Source organism: Capricornis sumatraensis, chromosome 8 (assembly GCF_032405125.1).
Source record: "Capricornis sumatraensis isolate serow.1 chromosome 8, serow.2, whole genome shotgun sequence".
Taxonomy (NCBI): domain Eukaryota; kingdom Metazoa; phylum Chordata; class Mammalia; order Artiodactyla; family Bovidae; genus Capricornis; species Capricornis sumatraensis.
Genome location: NC_091076.1, coordinates 44,037,011 through 44,054,380, shown reverse-complemented (window position 1 = coordinate 44,054,380; position 17,370 = coordinate 44,037,011). Strand labels below are relative to the sequence as shown.

General features: G+C 37.9%; 1 protein-coding gene across 1 annotated transcript in view; it reads right to left on the bottom strand.

The window, feature by feature from the left end:
• The window catches only part of TYR (tyrosinase), a 108,780-nt gene that overhangs the window by 55,294 nt on the left and 36,116 nt on the right, over positions 1-17,370 (bottom strand). Inside the window, exon 3 of the mRNA XM_068978452.1 lies at positions 8,137-8,284. Coding sequence (XP_068834553.1) covers positions 8,137-8,284 — 148 coding nt within the window. The remainder of the gene's footprint in view (positions 1-8,136; positions 8,285-17,370) is intronic.

Here is a 17,370-nt window from a genome sequence, read left to right as displayed (position 1 = left end):
CTTTTTAGCACTGAATAATATATTATTGTCTGCATTTATTTATCCATTCACCTATTAAAAGACATTCTGTTTGCCTCGAAGTTTGGAAGTTGGAAGTTGCTATACATATCTATGTTCAGGATTTTATGTACACATAGGTTTTCAACCCCTTCATGTAAATACCAAGAAGCATGTTTATTCGATCCTATGGTAAGAGTATTTTTAGTTTATGAGAAGCTGCCAGATCGTCTTCCAAAGTGGCTTGCATAATTTTGCATTTCCACCAGCAATGACTGAGAGTTCTCACAGCTCCATATCCTCACCAGCATTTGGTATTGTCAGATGCTCCCAGTTCTTATAAGTGTATAGTAGTACCTCTGTGTTATAATTTACATTTCTCCAATGACATATAACATGGAACACTTTTTTATGTGTTTGTATGCCATTGTATATCTTCTTTGGTGGAGTGTCTGCTAAGACTTTGACCCATTTTTCACTTGGGACCATTTTCTTATTGTTGAGTTTTAAGAATTCTTTGTGCATTTTAGATAACTGTTTTTACCATATGTGTTTTACAAATGTTTTCTTCCAATCTGTGGCTTACAATGAAATTCTATGAAGCCTTTAAAAGGAAAGAGATAGATCTGTATGTACTGATATAGAAATATACCTGATACAGAATATTAAATAGAAGGAAAAGTACAGAATCAAGACAACTTTGTGCATATAAAACAAATTTTTTTTTTTTTGGAAATACCAAAGGAAAATGGTAATGTGAAACTTCTATTATTTTGTTAATTTGTTTCTTTCTCTACTTTTAAAAATTTTCTAAACATTTAAAATTTATTTATTCTACTTAGATGGTAGTATAGACTTTAGGCAATTTTCCTCAATTTGCTTTTTCCTCAGGTTGTATGTGTGATTTAATTTAAAATTAAGGAAAAAATAACATATTTTAATAGAATTTTAAAGGAAGTCCTTCAAAGAAATCAAGAACATGCCAGTTTCCCCAAATTTGACCCTAGCTTTCTCAATTTTCACACATGGAAAACTATTCTCCAGCCAGCCTGGCCAAATACCTCAGTTTGCTTTCCTCTATCTTACAATTTATCTATTTTGTTTCCTTAGTATGACTGTCATGTCTGTAATTTCTCCTCATCATTAAGAATCAATATAAGCATAGTCTGATTTCGGTGTTGACTATCTGGTCATGTCCATGTATAGAGTCTTCTATTGTGTTGTTGGAAGAGGGAGTTTGCTATGACCAGTGCATTTTCTTGGCAAAACTCTGTTAGCCTTTGCCCTGCTTCATTCTGTATTCCAAGGCCAAATTTGCCTGTTACTCCAGGTGTTTCTTGACTTCCTACTTTTGCATTCTAGTCGCCTATAATCAAAAAGGTATCTTTTGGGGCGTTAGTTCTAAAAGGTCTTGTAGGTCTTCATAGAACCATTCAACTTCAGCTTCTTCAGCATTACTGTTTGGGGCTTAGACCTGGATTACTGTGATATTGAATGGTTTGCCTTGGAAACGAGATCATTCTGTCGTTTTTGAGATTGCATCCAAGTACTGCATTTTGGACTCTTTCATTGACCATGATGGCTACTCCATTTCTTCTGAGGGATTCCTGCCTGCAGTAGTAGATATAATGGTCATCTGAGTTAAATTCACCCATTCCAGTCCATTTTAGTTTGCTGATTCCTACAATGTCGACGTTCACTCTTGCCATCTCCTGTTTGACCACTTTCAATTTGCCTTGATTCATGGACCTGACATTCCAGGCAACAGTTAGAACTGGACATGGAACAACAGACTGGTTCCAAATAGGAAAAGCAGTATGTCAAGGCTGTATATTGTCACCCTGCTTATTTAACTTATATGCAGAGTACATCACGAGAAACGCTGGACTGGAAGAAACACAAGCTGGAATCAAGATTGCCGGGAGAAATATCAATAACCTCAGATATGCAGGTAACACCACCCTTACAGCAGAAAGTGAAGAGGAGCTAAAAAGCCTCTTGGTGAAGGTGAAAGAGGAGAGCAAAAAAGTTGGCTTAAAGCTCAACATTCAGAAAACGAAGATCACGGCATCTGGTCCCATTTGGGAAATAGATGGGGAAACAGTGGAAACAGTGTCAGACTTTATTTTTTTGGACTTCAAAATCACTGCAGATGGTGACTGCAGCCATGAAATTAAAAGATGCTTACTCCTTGGAAGGAAAGTTATGACCAACTTAGATAGCATATTCAAAAGCAGAGACATTACTTTGCCAACAAAGGTCCGTCTAGTCAAGGCTATGGTTTTTCCTGTGGTCATGTATGGATGTGAGAGGTGGACTGTGAAGAAAGCTGAGCACTGAAGAATTGATGCTTTTGAACTGTGGAGTTGGAGAAGACCCTTGAGAATCCCTTGGACTGCAAAGAGATCCAACCAGGCCATTCTGAATGAGATCAGTCCTGGGATTTCTTTGGAGGGAATGATGCTGAAGCTGAAACTCCAGTACTTTGGCCACCTCATGAGAAGATTGACACATTGGAAAAGACTCTGATGCTGGGAGGGATTGGGGGTAGGAGGAGAAGGGGACAACAGAGGATGAGATAGCTGGATGGCATCACCGACTCGATGCACCTGAGTCTGAGTGAACTCCGGGAGTTGGTGATGTACAGGGAGGCCTGGTGTGCTGCGATTCATGAGGTTGCAAAGAGTCGGACACGACTGAGTGACTGAACTGAAATGAACTGAACTGAAGCATAGTCTTCTTTAGAAAGCATTTAATTTTCAGGAGAAAGTTAAATTCTTCCTTCTCTGGATTCACATAACTCTCACATTTTTTTCATGGGCTTTCCGGGCAGTTCAGCCATAAAGAATTTGCTTGCAATGCAGGAGATGCAGGTGACAATGTTATATTGCTATGTATTTTTGTCTCTTGTCTTTTTGAAGGATTATAAAGAAGGTTGAGAGCCAAAGAACTGATGCTTTCAAACTGTGTTACAGGAGAATAGTCTTGAGAGTCTCTTGGACGGCAAGGAGATCAAACCAGTCAATCTTAAAAAAACCAATGCTGAGTATTTATTGAAAGGACTTATGCTGAAGTTGAAGCTCCAGTATTTTGGCCACCTGATGCAAAGAGCCAACTCACTGGAAAAGATCTGATGATGGGAATGATTGAGAGCAGGAGGAGAAGGGGGCGACAGAGGATGAGATAGTTGGATAGCATCACTGACTCAATGGATATGAGTTCGAGTAAACTCCGGGAGATAGTGAAGGACAAGAAAGCCTGGCATGTTGCAGTCCATGGGGTTGAAAGGAGTTTGAACAACTTGTCTGCTAAACAACATCAACGCATCTGGAGGTCAGACCTTTTTATTCATACCAATAGATAAAAAGGCACAGTTGCTGGCATAGTATCTAGAATATAGTAAAAACTTAAAATGCTTGATGAATGAATGCATTTTTAAGGAAAATTATTTACCCTCAATCTAAGAGTAGTCCAGTCAAGTCAAATCTAGTGAAGGCTCTGGTTTTTCCAGTAGTCATGTATGGATGTGAGAGTTGGACTATAAAGAAAGCTGAGTGCTGAAGAATTGATGCTTTTGAATTGTGGTATTGGAGAAGACTTTTGAGAGCCCCTTCGACTGCAAGGAGATCCAACCAGTCCATCCCAAAGGAAATCAGTCCTGAATATTCATTGGAAAGACTGATGTTTAAGATGAAACTCCAATACTTTGGCCACATGATGCGAAGAATTGACTCATTGCAAAAGACCCCAATGCTGGGAAAGATTGAAGGCAGGAAGAGAAGGGGACGACAGAGGATGAGATGGTTGGATGGCATCCCCAACTCGATGGACATGAATTTGAGTAAACTCCAGGAGTTGGTGATGGACAGGGAGTCCTGGCCTGCTGTAGTCCATGGTGTCACAGAGTCGGACATTAATGAGCGACTGAACTGAACTGAACTTAAGAGTAGTCAAAAGGAAAACTCATCTTTGGACTTTCCAAGAATTCTCCAGTGTGGTTAAGAACATGGCTCTTTAGTAAGACTGCATTGTTTAACTCTCAGTTCTGCTCTCTTATTAGCTATATATCTTGGGACAGTACAGAACTTCTCCAACTTTTTTTTTTTTAAGTATAAAGTAAAGATAATAATAGAACATTGCAGACTTGTCGTGGATTAAGTGAAATAAAACTTGTAAAGAGTTTAGAATAGAGCCTGCATGTGAGCATGCTCAGTCGGAAGTCATGTACAATTCTTCTGCAATTCCATGGACTGTAGCCCACCAGGCCCTTCTGTCTATGGAATTTTCCAGACAAGAATACTGGAGTGGGTTGCCATTTCCTCCTCCAGGGGATCTTCCTGATCCAGGAATCAAACCTGCGTCTCCCAAGTCTCATGCATAGGCAGCCAGATTCTTTTTGACGGAGCCACCTGAGAACAGTGCCTAGCACATAGTAAAAACTAAATGCATATTATCCTTCAGAATTACTGTATTAGATCCATTCTCTTATTTTTTTTAGAAAAAAATATTCATTACTTTTAAATTTTTTGGCTGAGCTGGATCTTTGTTGCTTCTTGTGGACTTTCTCTAGTTGCAGCAAGAAGGGATGATGCTCTCATTGCTGTGCATGGACTTCTCATTGCAGGGGAGCACAAGCTCTAGCATGCAAGGGCTTCAGTAGTTATTGCTCAAGGGCTCACCAGTTGTGGCTCACCGGCTTAATTGCCCTGTAGCATGTGGGATCTTCTCTGACTGGGGATGTGTCAACTACATTGGCAGGTGGATTCTTAAACACTGGACCACTAGGAGTCTCATTCTCTGATTTTCTTTTCTCTCTCTCTCTCTCTCTCTTTGTAACTTAAAGTGGTTGAAAGAATTGGAATTACTCTATGTCTTGAGAGTCCCTTGGACTGCAAGGAGATCCAACCAGTCCATCATAAGGGAAGTCAGTCCTGAATATTCATTGGAAGGACTGATATTGAAGCTGAAACTCCAATACTTTGGCCACCTAATCTGAAGAACTGACTCACTGGAAAAGACCCTGATGCTGGGAAAGACTGAAGGTGGAGGAGAAGGGGACGACAGAGGATGAGATGGTTGGATGGCACCACTGACTCAATGGACATGAGTTTGAGTAAGCTGCGGGAGTTAGTGATGGACAAGGAGGCCTGGTGTGCTGCAGTCCATGGGGTTGCAAAGAGTCGGACACAACTGAGCAACTGAACTGAACTGAACTGATGTCTTTATTTGCCCAACAACGGTACATTTTGGTGGTAAGCTAATTTGTTACTGGAATCTTCTCAGTTTCTCGACACATGTGCCTTGAGGCATATGTCCTTGTTTTGGACCCTAAGCTTCCATTGTCTTCTTCAGTTCATGTTTCTATCTTGTGCCTGGTTTCCATGAGGTAAGAGTTATTTTTCTGATTCTGAATATCCTTCTTGTCTTGTAGGCCTGCTGCTCTTCAGAGTTCCATTCATGTTTCATCCTTTTTATGCAGTTTTCCAAGAATGGCTGTAATGATCGCATGAATTATAATATACTACAGTTGTTTACTTATTTGTATTTCCTACTAGACTAAGCTTTGCTAAGCCAGTGACCTTATCTCATTATTCTGTTTAGCCAATGCCAAGAACAAGGTCTAATGGTCTAGAAACATGCTAAATCTTGAAGCAAGTTTATAGCTTTGAATGATTTGCAAGTTACCAGACTTACAAAAAATTTTTTTAGCTAAAATGACTTCTCTATAGTTTCCTTTGTAGCTATGATGAAAGTAATTTGCTAAGATTTTTTTCAATTATTTATTTATTTTATGCAAATTTCTAATTACAAAGTAGATAAAATGTTGTGGCGGGTGGGGGAAACAGATATAATTCAAGACGTGGGTCCTGCCATAGTAGCTCAGTGATTAGTGGTAGACACAAAGCACAATCAATAAGAAAAGCACACAATCAATAAGAATGATATAAATGATGTGTTCATAAAAGTAGAGAAAGTGATGTGAGTTAACAGATAGGAGCAGGATTATGCTGGCCATTATTTTAACAACCAGCTCTCTCAGAGTGAAAGCCTTGATTTGTAGCATTTGCCAGTTTCCTGATGTAAATACTCCTACCAATACTGGATTCTAGCTATGCTTGAGATCACCAAATGCAAAATTGTGAAAATATGTACACAATTCAACCTTGCTAGTGATTTGGGGCTGGCTCCAAAATGCCTTTGGATGGGAGAAATGGTTTTAGACAGTCATGGTTTGGTCATTCATCATGGAAGAGCTACAGATTGAAAACAGTCTTGAAGATTGTTAGAAATTAGATTAGTCATGGAAAATACGTTCCAAATTTGGAGACTGGTAAAAGCAATGCATAGCAGCAGTAATGAGTGTGGAACATTCAGGCAAATGTACTCAGCGCACAGTAGGTATTCAACAAATATGTTTGTAAATAGCTGAACAGTAGTAAATAAACCATCTGATTGGAAAATGCATCTCTGTACACTGAGAACTAAGAGGACGGCTCAGATGTTGCAGCAATTCACAGGTCTCTTTCTTCATAAAGATGCTTTTCAGAGGAGATGATTGGATGACATCACTGACTCAATGGACATGAGTTTGAGCAAATTGTAGGAGATGGGGAAGGACAGGGAAGCCTGGCATACTGCAGTCCATGGGGTCACAAAGAGTTGGACACAGCTGAGCAGCCATAAGATAGCATTAACAAATAATTCTAAGAAAGAAGAAAATTTTAGTTTTCAAAGGTGGGAGAGGCTTCTAAACGTCGTATATCTTCATAATAGCTTTACCTCCATTAAAAATGCCTCCAAATGTTGAATTAAATTGTAGCATTTTCTATATAGATCAAGGAGGGCTAGATAAAGATCAACCATTTTCTCTCACCTGGCTTATAAATATGGAATTTGGTGGTTGCCAGGAGTCAAGAAGTGTTTTTTGTAAAGGACCAGAAACTAGATGTTTTCTATTTTGTGGGCCATATGGTCTTGTTTCAATTCTGCCATTTTAGCATGAAAACAGCCATAGACAATATGTGGATGAACGATTGTGGTTGTGTTCCAATTGCATCTTATTTACAAGTAAGGTAAGGGACAGATATGGCCTAAAAGCCATAGTTTGCATGTTTCTTGCCTGGGGCATCAAGAGATCTAGGAAATTTAGGTTTCTTTAAAGTTCATGGGATGGCACCAAAGATCAAAAATATGCCCAAAATTCACAAAGATAATATGACATAAAAATGACTCAATAAACAGGATGAGATGGTGGGAGGCATCACTGACTCAGTGGACATGAGTTTGAGCAAACTACTGGAGACAGTGAAGGACAAGGAAGCCTGGCATGCTGCAGCCCATCGGGTCGCAAAGAGTCACACAAGACTGAGTGACTGAACAACAGCAGCAGAGTTTAATCCGTTTTGGTAGGATATTTCCCCAACACTCTTCCTTCTGCCTTGATGTCTAGGTTTGGTGGTTTTGATGTTATTTGCTATCATAATTTTGGTACTTACATACTTTCTTGAAAACTGATCTCTGAATAAAACTTGATATGGGATATTACTTAATTCTTATAATATTAAAGTTGCCAAGAAAGCAATAAAATCTGCTTAATAATCTTCCACTCACTTCTTTGATATCATATCCATGTTCTTGGGAACATGAGGGAGGTGGAGATAGTGACAGCTTCTTCAACTACTCATCCATTGATGGACCCTTATGTTGTGCCCACATCCTGGTTATTGTAAATAATGCTGCTATGAAGGTAGGAGTGCCCTTTTCGAGTTAAGTATTTTGTTTTCTTTGGATACATTCCCAGAATTGGGACTGTTGGATCATATGCCAGTTGTATTTTTAATTTTTTGAGGATCCTCCATAGCATTTTCCATAATGGCTATATCAGTTTACAAATTTCACCAACACTGCACAAGGATTCCCCTTTCTCCACATCCAGGCCAACATCTATCTCTCATCTTTTTGTTGACGGCCATTCTAACAAGCAAGAAGTACTGTTTCATTTTGGTTTTAATTTTGCATTTTTCTAATGACTAGTGATGCTGAGTGTCTTTTTATGGACCTGTTGGCTTTTTGTACATCTTCTTGACATCCACTACATTTAAAACCAATAAGCACGTCATTTATGAAGTGCCAACCAACCTGTCAACAAACGCGTGATGAAGAAGGAAGATGGGATCATTGGCAGATCCTGGTACCTGGGACATCGTTCCGTTCATGTAGATGTGCAAGGCATTGTGCATACTGCTTTGAGAGGCATCTGCTATCCCAGTAAGCGGACTAGCAAATCCTGGTGGCAAAAAGAAAATTGGAAAAAAAAAAAAGTAATTTGTTTTAATGATTGAAAATCTAAGTGTTTCTCATTTGGTTTACAACTGCACTTGAAAAATAATTGCTTGATTCAAAACAACAAAGTGAACCATAAAATGCATTCTGTATTGGGATTGTTCATATTCTAGATACCCAGTGAGCATTTAATAAATCTTTGTAGAGTTGAATGGTGTTAATCTGGTCACAATGGGCTGACTAGCCAGATGGAATTGGCTAAGCCAGGCTGTGTTCCATCCTGTTGCTTCTGCCTACTATTCCTCCTTTACATCCTAAAAAGTAATAAGACCTTTTTGCAATAATCAGCATAGCCACTCTCACTTCATTCTGTACCACGACTTAAAAACAGCTGTTTCCAGTTGTTATGTGTCCTCTTGCTTTCCAGTTCTGGTGGCTACTTTTAATTTTTATTTCTGATTCCAGAGAAAAACTAAAACTTGTGACCACTGACATTGCAATTCATCTTTGACAGTCTGGAGGACTTCGGGTAATGTGTTTCATTTTGCAAAATATTTCAAAGTTAATTAGGACTCCATTAAATGGCTCTATTCATTGCACCAGGAACAATAATTATGATAAGTTTTTTTTTTTTCTGTATGTTAATTGAGCTAAATGCTTTCTGTGACATAAGTCCTTCAGTCTTTGCAGCAGCTCTACTGATTAGAAATTATCCCCACTGGAAAGAAGAGAAAAATGAAGCTCAGAAAAGTCCTGAGTTTTCCAAGCTTGCACAGGTAGTAGCAGAGTCAGTATTTTAACCCACATCAGTTAGACGGCAACATCTGAGCTCTTGATATTCTGTGTTCTCTCCCATACATTACCAGGGAATAGGTGAAGTATGATATCATTTCAGTGTCCATTCAGGGAAAACACAAAAGAAAAGTAGAACTCAGATTTAAAATCAAACCAAGTGGGAGGAACAGAGTTAAACTGTAAATCAGAACCAAGCTAAAGGAAAATGCCAAGGACATTTTGAATTTCAAAATTTAGCATTATCAGGAAAACAGAAACTGTGAGGTTATAATTTTATTTTAAAAGGTAGGATAGAAACAGTGCAGACAATAGGAGGCAGAGGGGAACTAGTTTCCTTTCAAACAATTGGGATTATTTTGTTGTCAGCCCCATTTTTAAAGTGTAGCTCTTGACTTTTGAATTCAATGCTTTGCGTGAGGCTGACAGTATCTCTGCCTCCTCAGCTGATGTTTTTGTCTCCTCCTTTTGAGTTTTACACTCATTCTCAGAGACAATATCAAGCCCAGCTACCTCTGGAAGCTTAGCCCAAGACCACACACTTCTCTCTCCCCTCTGACATCACTTGTGTATGACAACTTTTGTGATTGTGTATGTGTGTGTGCGCTCAGTTGCTCAGTCATGTCTGACTCTTTGCGACCCAGGGACTGTAGCCCACCAGGCTCCTCTGTCCATGGGCTTTTCCAGGAAAGAGTACTGGAGTGCGTTGCCATTTCTTCTCCAGGGAATCTTCCTGATCCAGGGATCGAATCCACATTTCTTGCTTGTCCTGCATTGGCAGGCGGATTCTTTACCACGAGCGCCACCTGAGAAGCCCAAGATTGTATATACACGGTTCTTAATATGTGCAGGGATTTTTCTGAAAGCTTAACATGATTATTTTCATGTAACCTTCAGAATGATTCTGCAAATTAGATATCTTCATAATCTCTGTTATGTACATTTGGATAAAGCAGTTTAGAGAGATTAGGCAAACTAAGATTAAAAAGCAAATAACAGAAGCTAAGGTTGGGACCACAAACCTGTTTTATTCCAGAATTTAAGCTCTTAAACGCTTTGGTTTATTGCTTTTCCTATTAGTAATAAGTCATATATCATGGGGGGAATTTCTGTAGAGCAATGGTCTTTAAGCTTTTGAGTAGAACAAAATGAAAGCTTTAAAACCATCTTTTATGTATGCTCTCACATATTTTAAGTAGTTTCTAAATTGCTTTAATTATAACTGCAAATAGTTTTAGAGGAAAATATTCAGGGGTAGATATTGCAAATAGCATAAATTTTAAAATAAAAAATTTTAATTGCTTTATAAAAAATGTTTCCAGTGTAATGATTTGATATTTGCCATCATCCATATCAAAAGTGCCTAAACAAACTCTTCTATTATAGTCTGAAATTTTATAGGATTTCCTTTTTTTCACTAGATCTCATGTTCTTGTTCTGTTTTGCCACAGGAGTGTGCCAAAATGTTATATATTATGCTTCAAATATTTTTTAAAAATTTATCAGCCTATCATACTTTTTTGAAACAAAACTAGGTATAAAAGTTAAAATTACCTTTTAAAAACTTCATGTGACAATATAATCTAGATTGTCATTAAAAATTTTAGTAATATGTATTTTATTAGAATGATGTAAGACTAAATATTTTATAAAATAAGTTATTAAAAGTAAAATTTTATTGAAAATTCATTTAGTAACAATATTTATGAAAGATTGTTATTTAAAAGGGCTTCCCTGGTGGCTCAGACAGTACAGAATCTGCCCACAACGCAGGAGACCAGGCTCGATCCCTGGGTTAGGAAGATCCTCTGGAAAAGGGATGGCTATCCACTCCAGTATTCTTGTCTGGAGAATCCCATGGACAGAGGAGCCTGGTAGGGTGCAGTCCATGGGGTTGTAAAGAGTCAGACACAACTGAGTGACTAACATCCATTAGTTAAAAATTATTGCAGATATCTACAATACGCTGCAATAGTCATTGCTAGAAAGAATAAGGCTCACCATATTTTCAATTCTAAATTTAAAAAAATCATTAGTCCTGAAAACTTTATTCTCATAAGAAACTAGTTGGTAATAAAAAGATTTTTATAGGAGTTTCACTTAATTACTTAAAGTCTTTTTCTAGTATATGTCAAAAATGACATAGCTGATTCAGCATCAAAATAATCTAATCCATCAGTGACAACTCAAACAAAAATTCTTTGATGAAAGTAGCTATAAATGCTTTTATTTATAAAGCACTTAACTTTCAAGATACTCTCTACTTTTTGTTAGAGCCATTTATTCCAGCAACACTGGCACCAATATTCTGAGTTCTTTGCTGGTTTAGTACCTCGTATGATTTTACCCCTTCTGGGTGATAAGTATGGATATAGGCTAGAGGTACGCCTTTCTTCTGAAAAGTCGAAGGGAGATTATGCAAGGGTAGGTGGTAAAGAAGAATCTCAGGAGATTTCTCACTCAGATTCATTTTAGTAAAGTATTATTTGGGAAAAAGGTCTGGAAATAAATTTTCTTAAAACTCTCTGTGCCAGGTACCCTTTAAAGTGTCTTAGTGAACCTGTAGTGGTGTTTTTCTAGCAATTTGAAGATACTGTTTGTAGAGAAAAGACTTTTAGAGAAGAGCTAACTGAGTTTTAATTCTACGTTTCTTACTGAAAGTATTACTTGTCTCAAGTTATGTTTTGTGAGCCTTGTTTTCTTCATTGGTAAAAGAGGGAATAATTAATACTCATCTCGTACCCTTAGTCAGTTCAGCCACTAAGTCCTGTCTGACTCTTTGCGACCCCATGGACTGCAGCACACCAGGCCTCCCTGGCCATCACCAACACCTGGAGTTTACTCAAATTCATGTCCATTGAGTCGGTGATGCCATCCAACCATCTCATCCTCTGTCGTCCCCTTCTTCTCACGCCTTTAGTCTTTCCCAGCATCAGGGTCTTTTCCAGTGAGTCAGTTCTTCGCATCAGGTGGCCAAAGTATTGGAGTTTCAGCTTTAGTATCAGTCCTTCCAATGAATATTCAGGACTGATTTCTTTTAGGATGAACTGGTTGGATCTCCTTGCAGTCCAAGGGACTCTCAGGAGTCTTCTCCAACACCACAGTTCAAAAGCATCAGTTGGTCTGTGCTCAGTTTTCTTTATATTCCAACTCTGACAACCATACATGACTACAGGAAAAGCCATGGCTTTGACTAGACTAACCTTTGTCGGTAAAGTAATGTCTCTACTTCTGAATATGCTGTCTGGGTTGGTCATAGCTTTTCTTCCAAGGATCAAGCATTTTTTAATTTCATGGCTGCACTCACCATCTGCAGGAATTTTGGAGCCCAAACACTAAAGTCTCTCACTGTTTCCATTGTTTCTCCATCTATTTGTCTATTTATCAAACAATTTATGTCACTATTATAGCAAGTGTGATACAATTAATATAGAATCAAGCACAAGACAAATGCTTCCTGAATAGTACCTATCATTTCTATAAGTTTGCTGCATCTGATAAATCGGTGCCTATCCAGAGAGCTGCTAACCAAGAATATGGGCCACTCCAACTGCAGAAAAACTGCTTTTGCCACAAATTTCCACTTTTAGGATCCATACCAGCACCAGACACTTCTTGACTCAACCCCATGAACTGTAGCCCATCAGGCTCCTCTGTCCCTGGGGTTTACCAGGCAAGAGTACTGGAGTGGGTTGCCATTTCCTTCTCCAGGGGATCTTCCTGACCCAGGGATGAGACCCATGTCTCTTACACCTCCTGCATTGGTCGCAGATTCTTTACCACTAGCACCACTTGGGAAATCCCTCCTAAACTCGATTTTTCTACGAAAGCCTGCCTGCTTGCCCTCAGCCAACAATAGATGTGTCAGGGTGATCCTGAAAACTAGATTGCTATTCTAAGCACGTTTTCAGCTAGGCTAGAGTTTCTTTACTCTTTTTTTTTTTTTTTTTTTTTTGCTAACTTGCCAGATGATGCATCTAGGAATGTCTCCAATGTTCTTATGAAGGGTATTTGAATGAGAAGCACGTGGGGTTTGTCAGAATATATTGTGTTATGTGCTCAGAAATAGTTCAAAGGTATAGGTTAGACAAATACCCAACCTCTTTGTGATAAATACCAAATTGTTAATACAGACAGTCTGATTATATTAACAATTTTAAATGGACTATGTGTATCTAATCTCTTAAAATAGGACTGGAAAGTCCTCAGAAACAGAGACCAAAGATGTGGCTTTGATTTTCCATAGTCAGAAACAGAACCTTGCACATCTTTGTATTTAAAAGAAAATATAAAATATTTCTCAACATATATATATGTATATATAAATATGCAGATACGTACAATGTATATATGTGTGTGTTTGTATACACACAGATGGAATAGTATTCCAGCCCCAAAAATGAGAGAACATTTGCCATTTGCAGCAACATGGATGGACTTGGAGAGCATTACGCTAAGTGAAATAAGTCAGATAGAGAAAGCCAAATGCTGTATAATATCACTTATATGTGGAATCTAAAAAATACACCAAACTAGTGAGTATAACAAAAAAGGAGCAGACTGACATATATGGAGAAGAATTTAAAAACTATCAGTGAGGAGAGAAGGGGGCAGGGCCGGTATAGGGATAGATGAAAAAGTATGAACCATTAGGTGTAAAATAAACTGCAAGGATATATTGTACAAGACAGGGAATATAGCCAACACTTTATAATAACTATAAATGAAAGATAACCTTTAAAAATTGTGAATTGGTATGTTGTACACCCGTAATTTATATAATATTATATGGTAACTATACATCAATTTTTTAAAAAGTCTTAAAAAATACTTCTCAGTTCTTCACTGATACCATCCTGTAAAGATCAGGAAGAGGAAAAATAACATTTCTCTCCATAAAATCTACAAGGGACCTTTAAAGAGCTCTATGCTCCTACTTAAGTGACCAAATAAAGAGAATGTCATAGATGTAAACAACATAAAATGTGAATAAATTATTCTCTATTTTACTTCTTCACACAATTCATTTTCTGCCTGGTGAATCACCTTGAAAAAATAGAAAACACCATCAGTAGTTTCTCTTGCCAAGATTTTATTCCCTTTTGGAAGAGTGAGTCCAAGAGGGATTCTAGTCTATAGATCAAACTTTTCAAATGTCTTTCATGTACATGATCTCATTTGAATCCCAGGGGTGAATATTATCACTGTTCCAAGTTTCCAGATGGGAAGACGTAACAGAAGTTAAAAAACACACTTAAATTCAAGCTAGAAACTGAGGCAATCAAGGAATTGACTATGGCTCTGACTGATTTCAAATCCCATGCTCTTTTCTGCACACTAAACTGCGGTAGAGTTCATACTGACTTGCTGACACACCTTGAAAACCTTTTATTATGCACTATGAGATGACTTTAGTGACTTGCTATTTTCATCCGTTGACTATCATCAGCAAGGTGCAGAGTGCATTATTGCCTCTCTCTCGTCCAAGGGTTCCTCACGATGGAAAGTCTAATAAGCCAGCAGGGACCTTGTTAGCAGTCACAAATGCCAAAATGGCTCAAAGTTCTTTGTGAAGGGCAGTGACAGTTGCCCAAATTACTCTGTTATGCCTTCAACTCTGCGTGCTACATTCCTATGGGAAATTAATAAACACAGTTTCAGGCTGATGATAACAATAGGAAATTTCAGCTTGTCACTCCATCTATCTTTCTCTTCCATTTCTTCCCCAATAGCACTCTGGAGAGTTTTTGTGTTTGTTCGCTTGTTTTTTAATATTGATGCCGATCTTTGAGCCCTGGAAGTTCAGATTTAATTGGTACAGAGTGGGGCTCAGGCACTTGGAGTTTTAAAACACCCCAGGTGGTTCTAATGTGCAAACAGAGTTGAAATTCAATGATTTAGGCAAAATTGCTCTCTAACCTCTACACTTGAACTCACACTTTAAAAACTTTACCTCTGAATATATTATTTTCTTCACCTAAAATATTTTCCTCCTATATTGTGACAGTCTAAAAATGCTTCTGTCTTTAAAATTCCACATCATGAACTTCTACCCTGAAATATTTTCATATTGATAACTGCTCCAATGTGTACCCATGAAAATGATGTTCTAAAAAATTGGGAAACTGCTACAAAGGAGGCACTAGGTAGGCATTTTCACATGTATTACCTAATTCAGTATACTCCTTTCTAGGAAGCTGGGCTATAAATGTTACATTTTATCATGCCTGTCGGAGTCTAAAATGTGAAAAAATACATGGTTAAATGTTTAGAACAGAGTACACGGAATTTATTTAATTTTAAGTGCTTCTTTAACCTATTTTAACATTTTATAGAGTTTCAGGGATACAACTGGAGGAAAAAACCAAACAGAAGATAGAAAAATGTACATTGATGCATATTAAGATCAAAGAGAAGGGACAGTTGACAGCAACCCCCCTCCCCCCAGCTATATTCCAATTCACTCTCCTGGTGCAGCTTTCTTCTGGAACTATGAAGTACATAGCCTCACAGGTTACACACAATGATTTTACGAGGTTGTATTTCATGGTTGAGTACTTTTCAAAAGTTTATAATTTAGATGACTTGCAGCAGAAATATAACACTGTAGATCAAAAAGGATCCTTGGATCTATGCAAGTCCCTAGTTACAACGAAGCATTAACTTTCATTCCAACTTCAAGGTTTCTTACACAAAGTGCTAGCTCTACAGTCACAGATATAATTAATTAGCATTTATGTTTATTAGAAAATATTTTTAATTTGACTCAGGAAGTCTCTTCAACTATGGGGACCAAAGCAATGAAGCAAACACGGTTGTGGGTGACTATTTACCGTGTAATTATTAGATGGCAGTTAAAAGGTTCAGATGGTGCAGAATCCGCCTGCAATGCAGGAGACCCTGGTTTGATTCCTGGGTCAGAAAGTTCCTCTGGAGAAGGGATAGGCTACCCACTCCAGTATTCTTGGGCTTCGCTGGCGGCTCAATCGGCAAAGAATCTGCCTGCAGTGGGGAGGCCTGGGTTTGATCCATGCATTGGGAAGATCCCCTGGAGGAGGGCATGGCAACCCACTCCAGTATTCTTGCCTGGAGAATCCCTATGGACAGAGGAGCCTGGAGGGCTATATACAGTCCATGGGGTCTCCGAGAGTTGGACATGGCTGAGAGACACAGCACACACAGCATAAAAGGTCACAAATAATCCACAAATTATGTAAATTTCTTAGAAACGCAAACACTCAAACCCTACCAAAAACTGTGAATCAGAAAGTCACTGGGATTCACCATTTGCGTTAAAAATCTTTCCCATGGTTCTAAGGCACACTAAAGTCTGCATTAGAGAACTGCTGCTCTAATTTTCATTACTTGCCCAAAGACAATGGTGAAACCAGTCAAAATTATAGTCATCTCCATGAGCTCAATAAAGAAAGTAGAATTATTTCCTGTATTATCACTTGAAATTGTTTATTTTAAATATCAGACTGATTTCTCCTCTTGGTAACACCAATGTTCATGTGTATATATACACTTGTGTGCGTATGCAAAGAAAACGACATGGAATCCTTTTGTTTATATACATATTTACACAATAGACATGTGATTTACATTATCCAGTGATTTTTTTCAACATTTCTTAGATCTTATCTCCAGTTTATAAACATATCTATAAAATTTTTTTACACACTAATCATAATGGTTCATTCTTCATTTATAATTTGTCTGTAGGTTGTTTTAAGGTAAAATTTTAAATGGCATTCCATATTCTTAGTCTTGTGTATTCAGGAAAACTCACTAAATGGCACAGACTGAATCAAGCAAACGTCTTATAGGCAAAGTGTTATTCAAGCTGCCTTCTCTTCCTTGTGCTTACTTATAACTGAATTGGTAGTACCTCCTACAGTTGGTATACTTCATTAGGTGTGATAAGTCTTTGATATACATTAATGTTAATGCTAACTATTTTTGAAGCAAAGGTAGAGTCCCAACCATCTTAGTTTCTGTTTCTCACAGTCTAATCTGATTTTAGCACTGAAAGTCCTGGGTCCTATGTAGAGCCAGATTTATAGGCATGCAACTGAGTGTTCCTCACCCAAACCTATCCATATCTGTTTTAATGCTTTGCTGTTGCTATCTTGAAATTTTTAATAATTTTGGAATGAACTGCTTCATGTTTTTATTTTGTGATATATTCTGGAAATTATATAGCTCATTTTAATTCTGGAAAACCCCATAGTCTTGGGCAAACAAGGATGGTTAGTCACACTGCAAAATTTCTATATATAATATTCCTTCATCAGC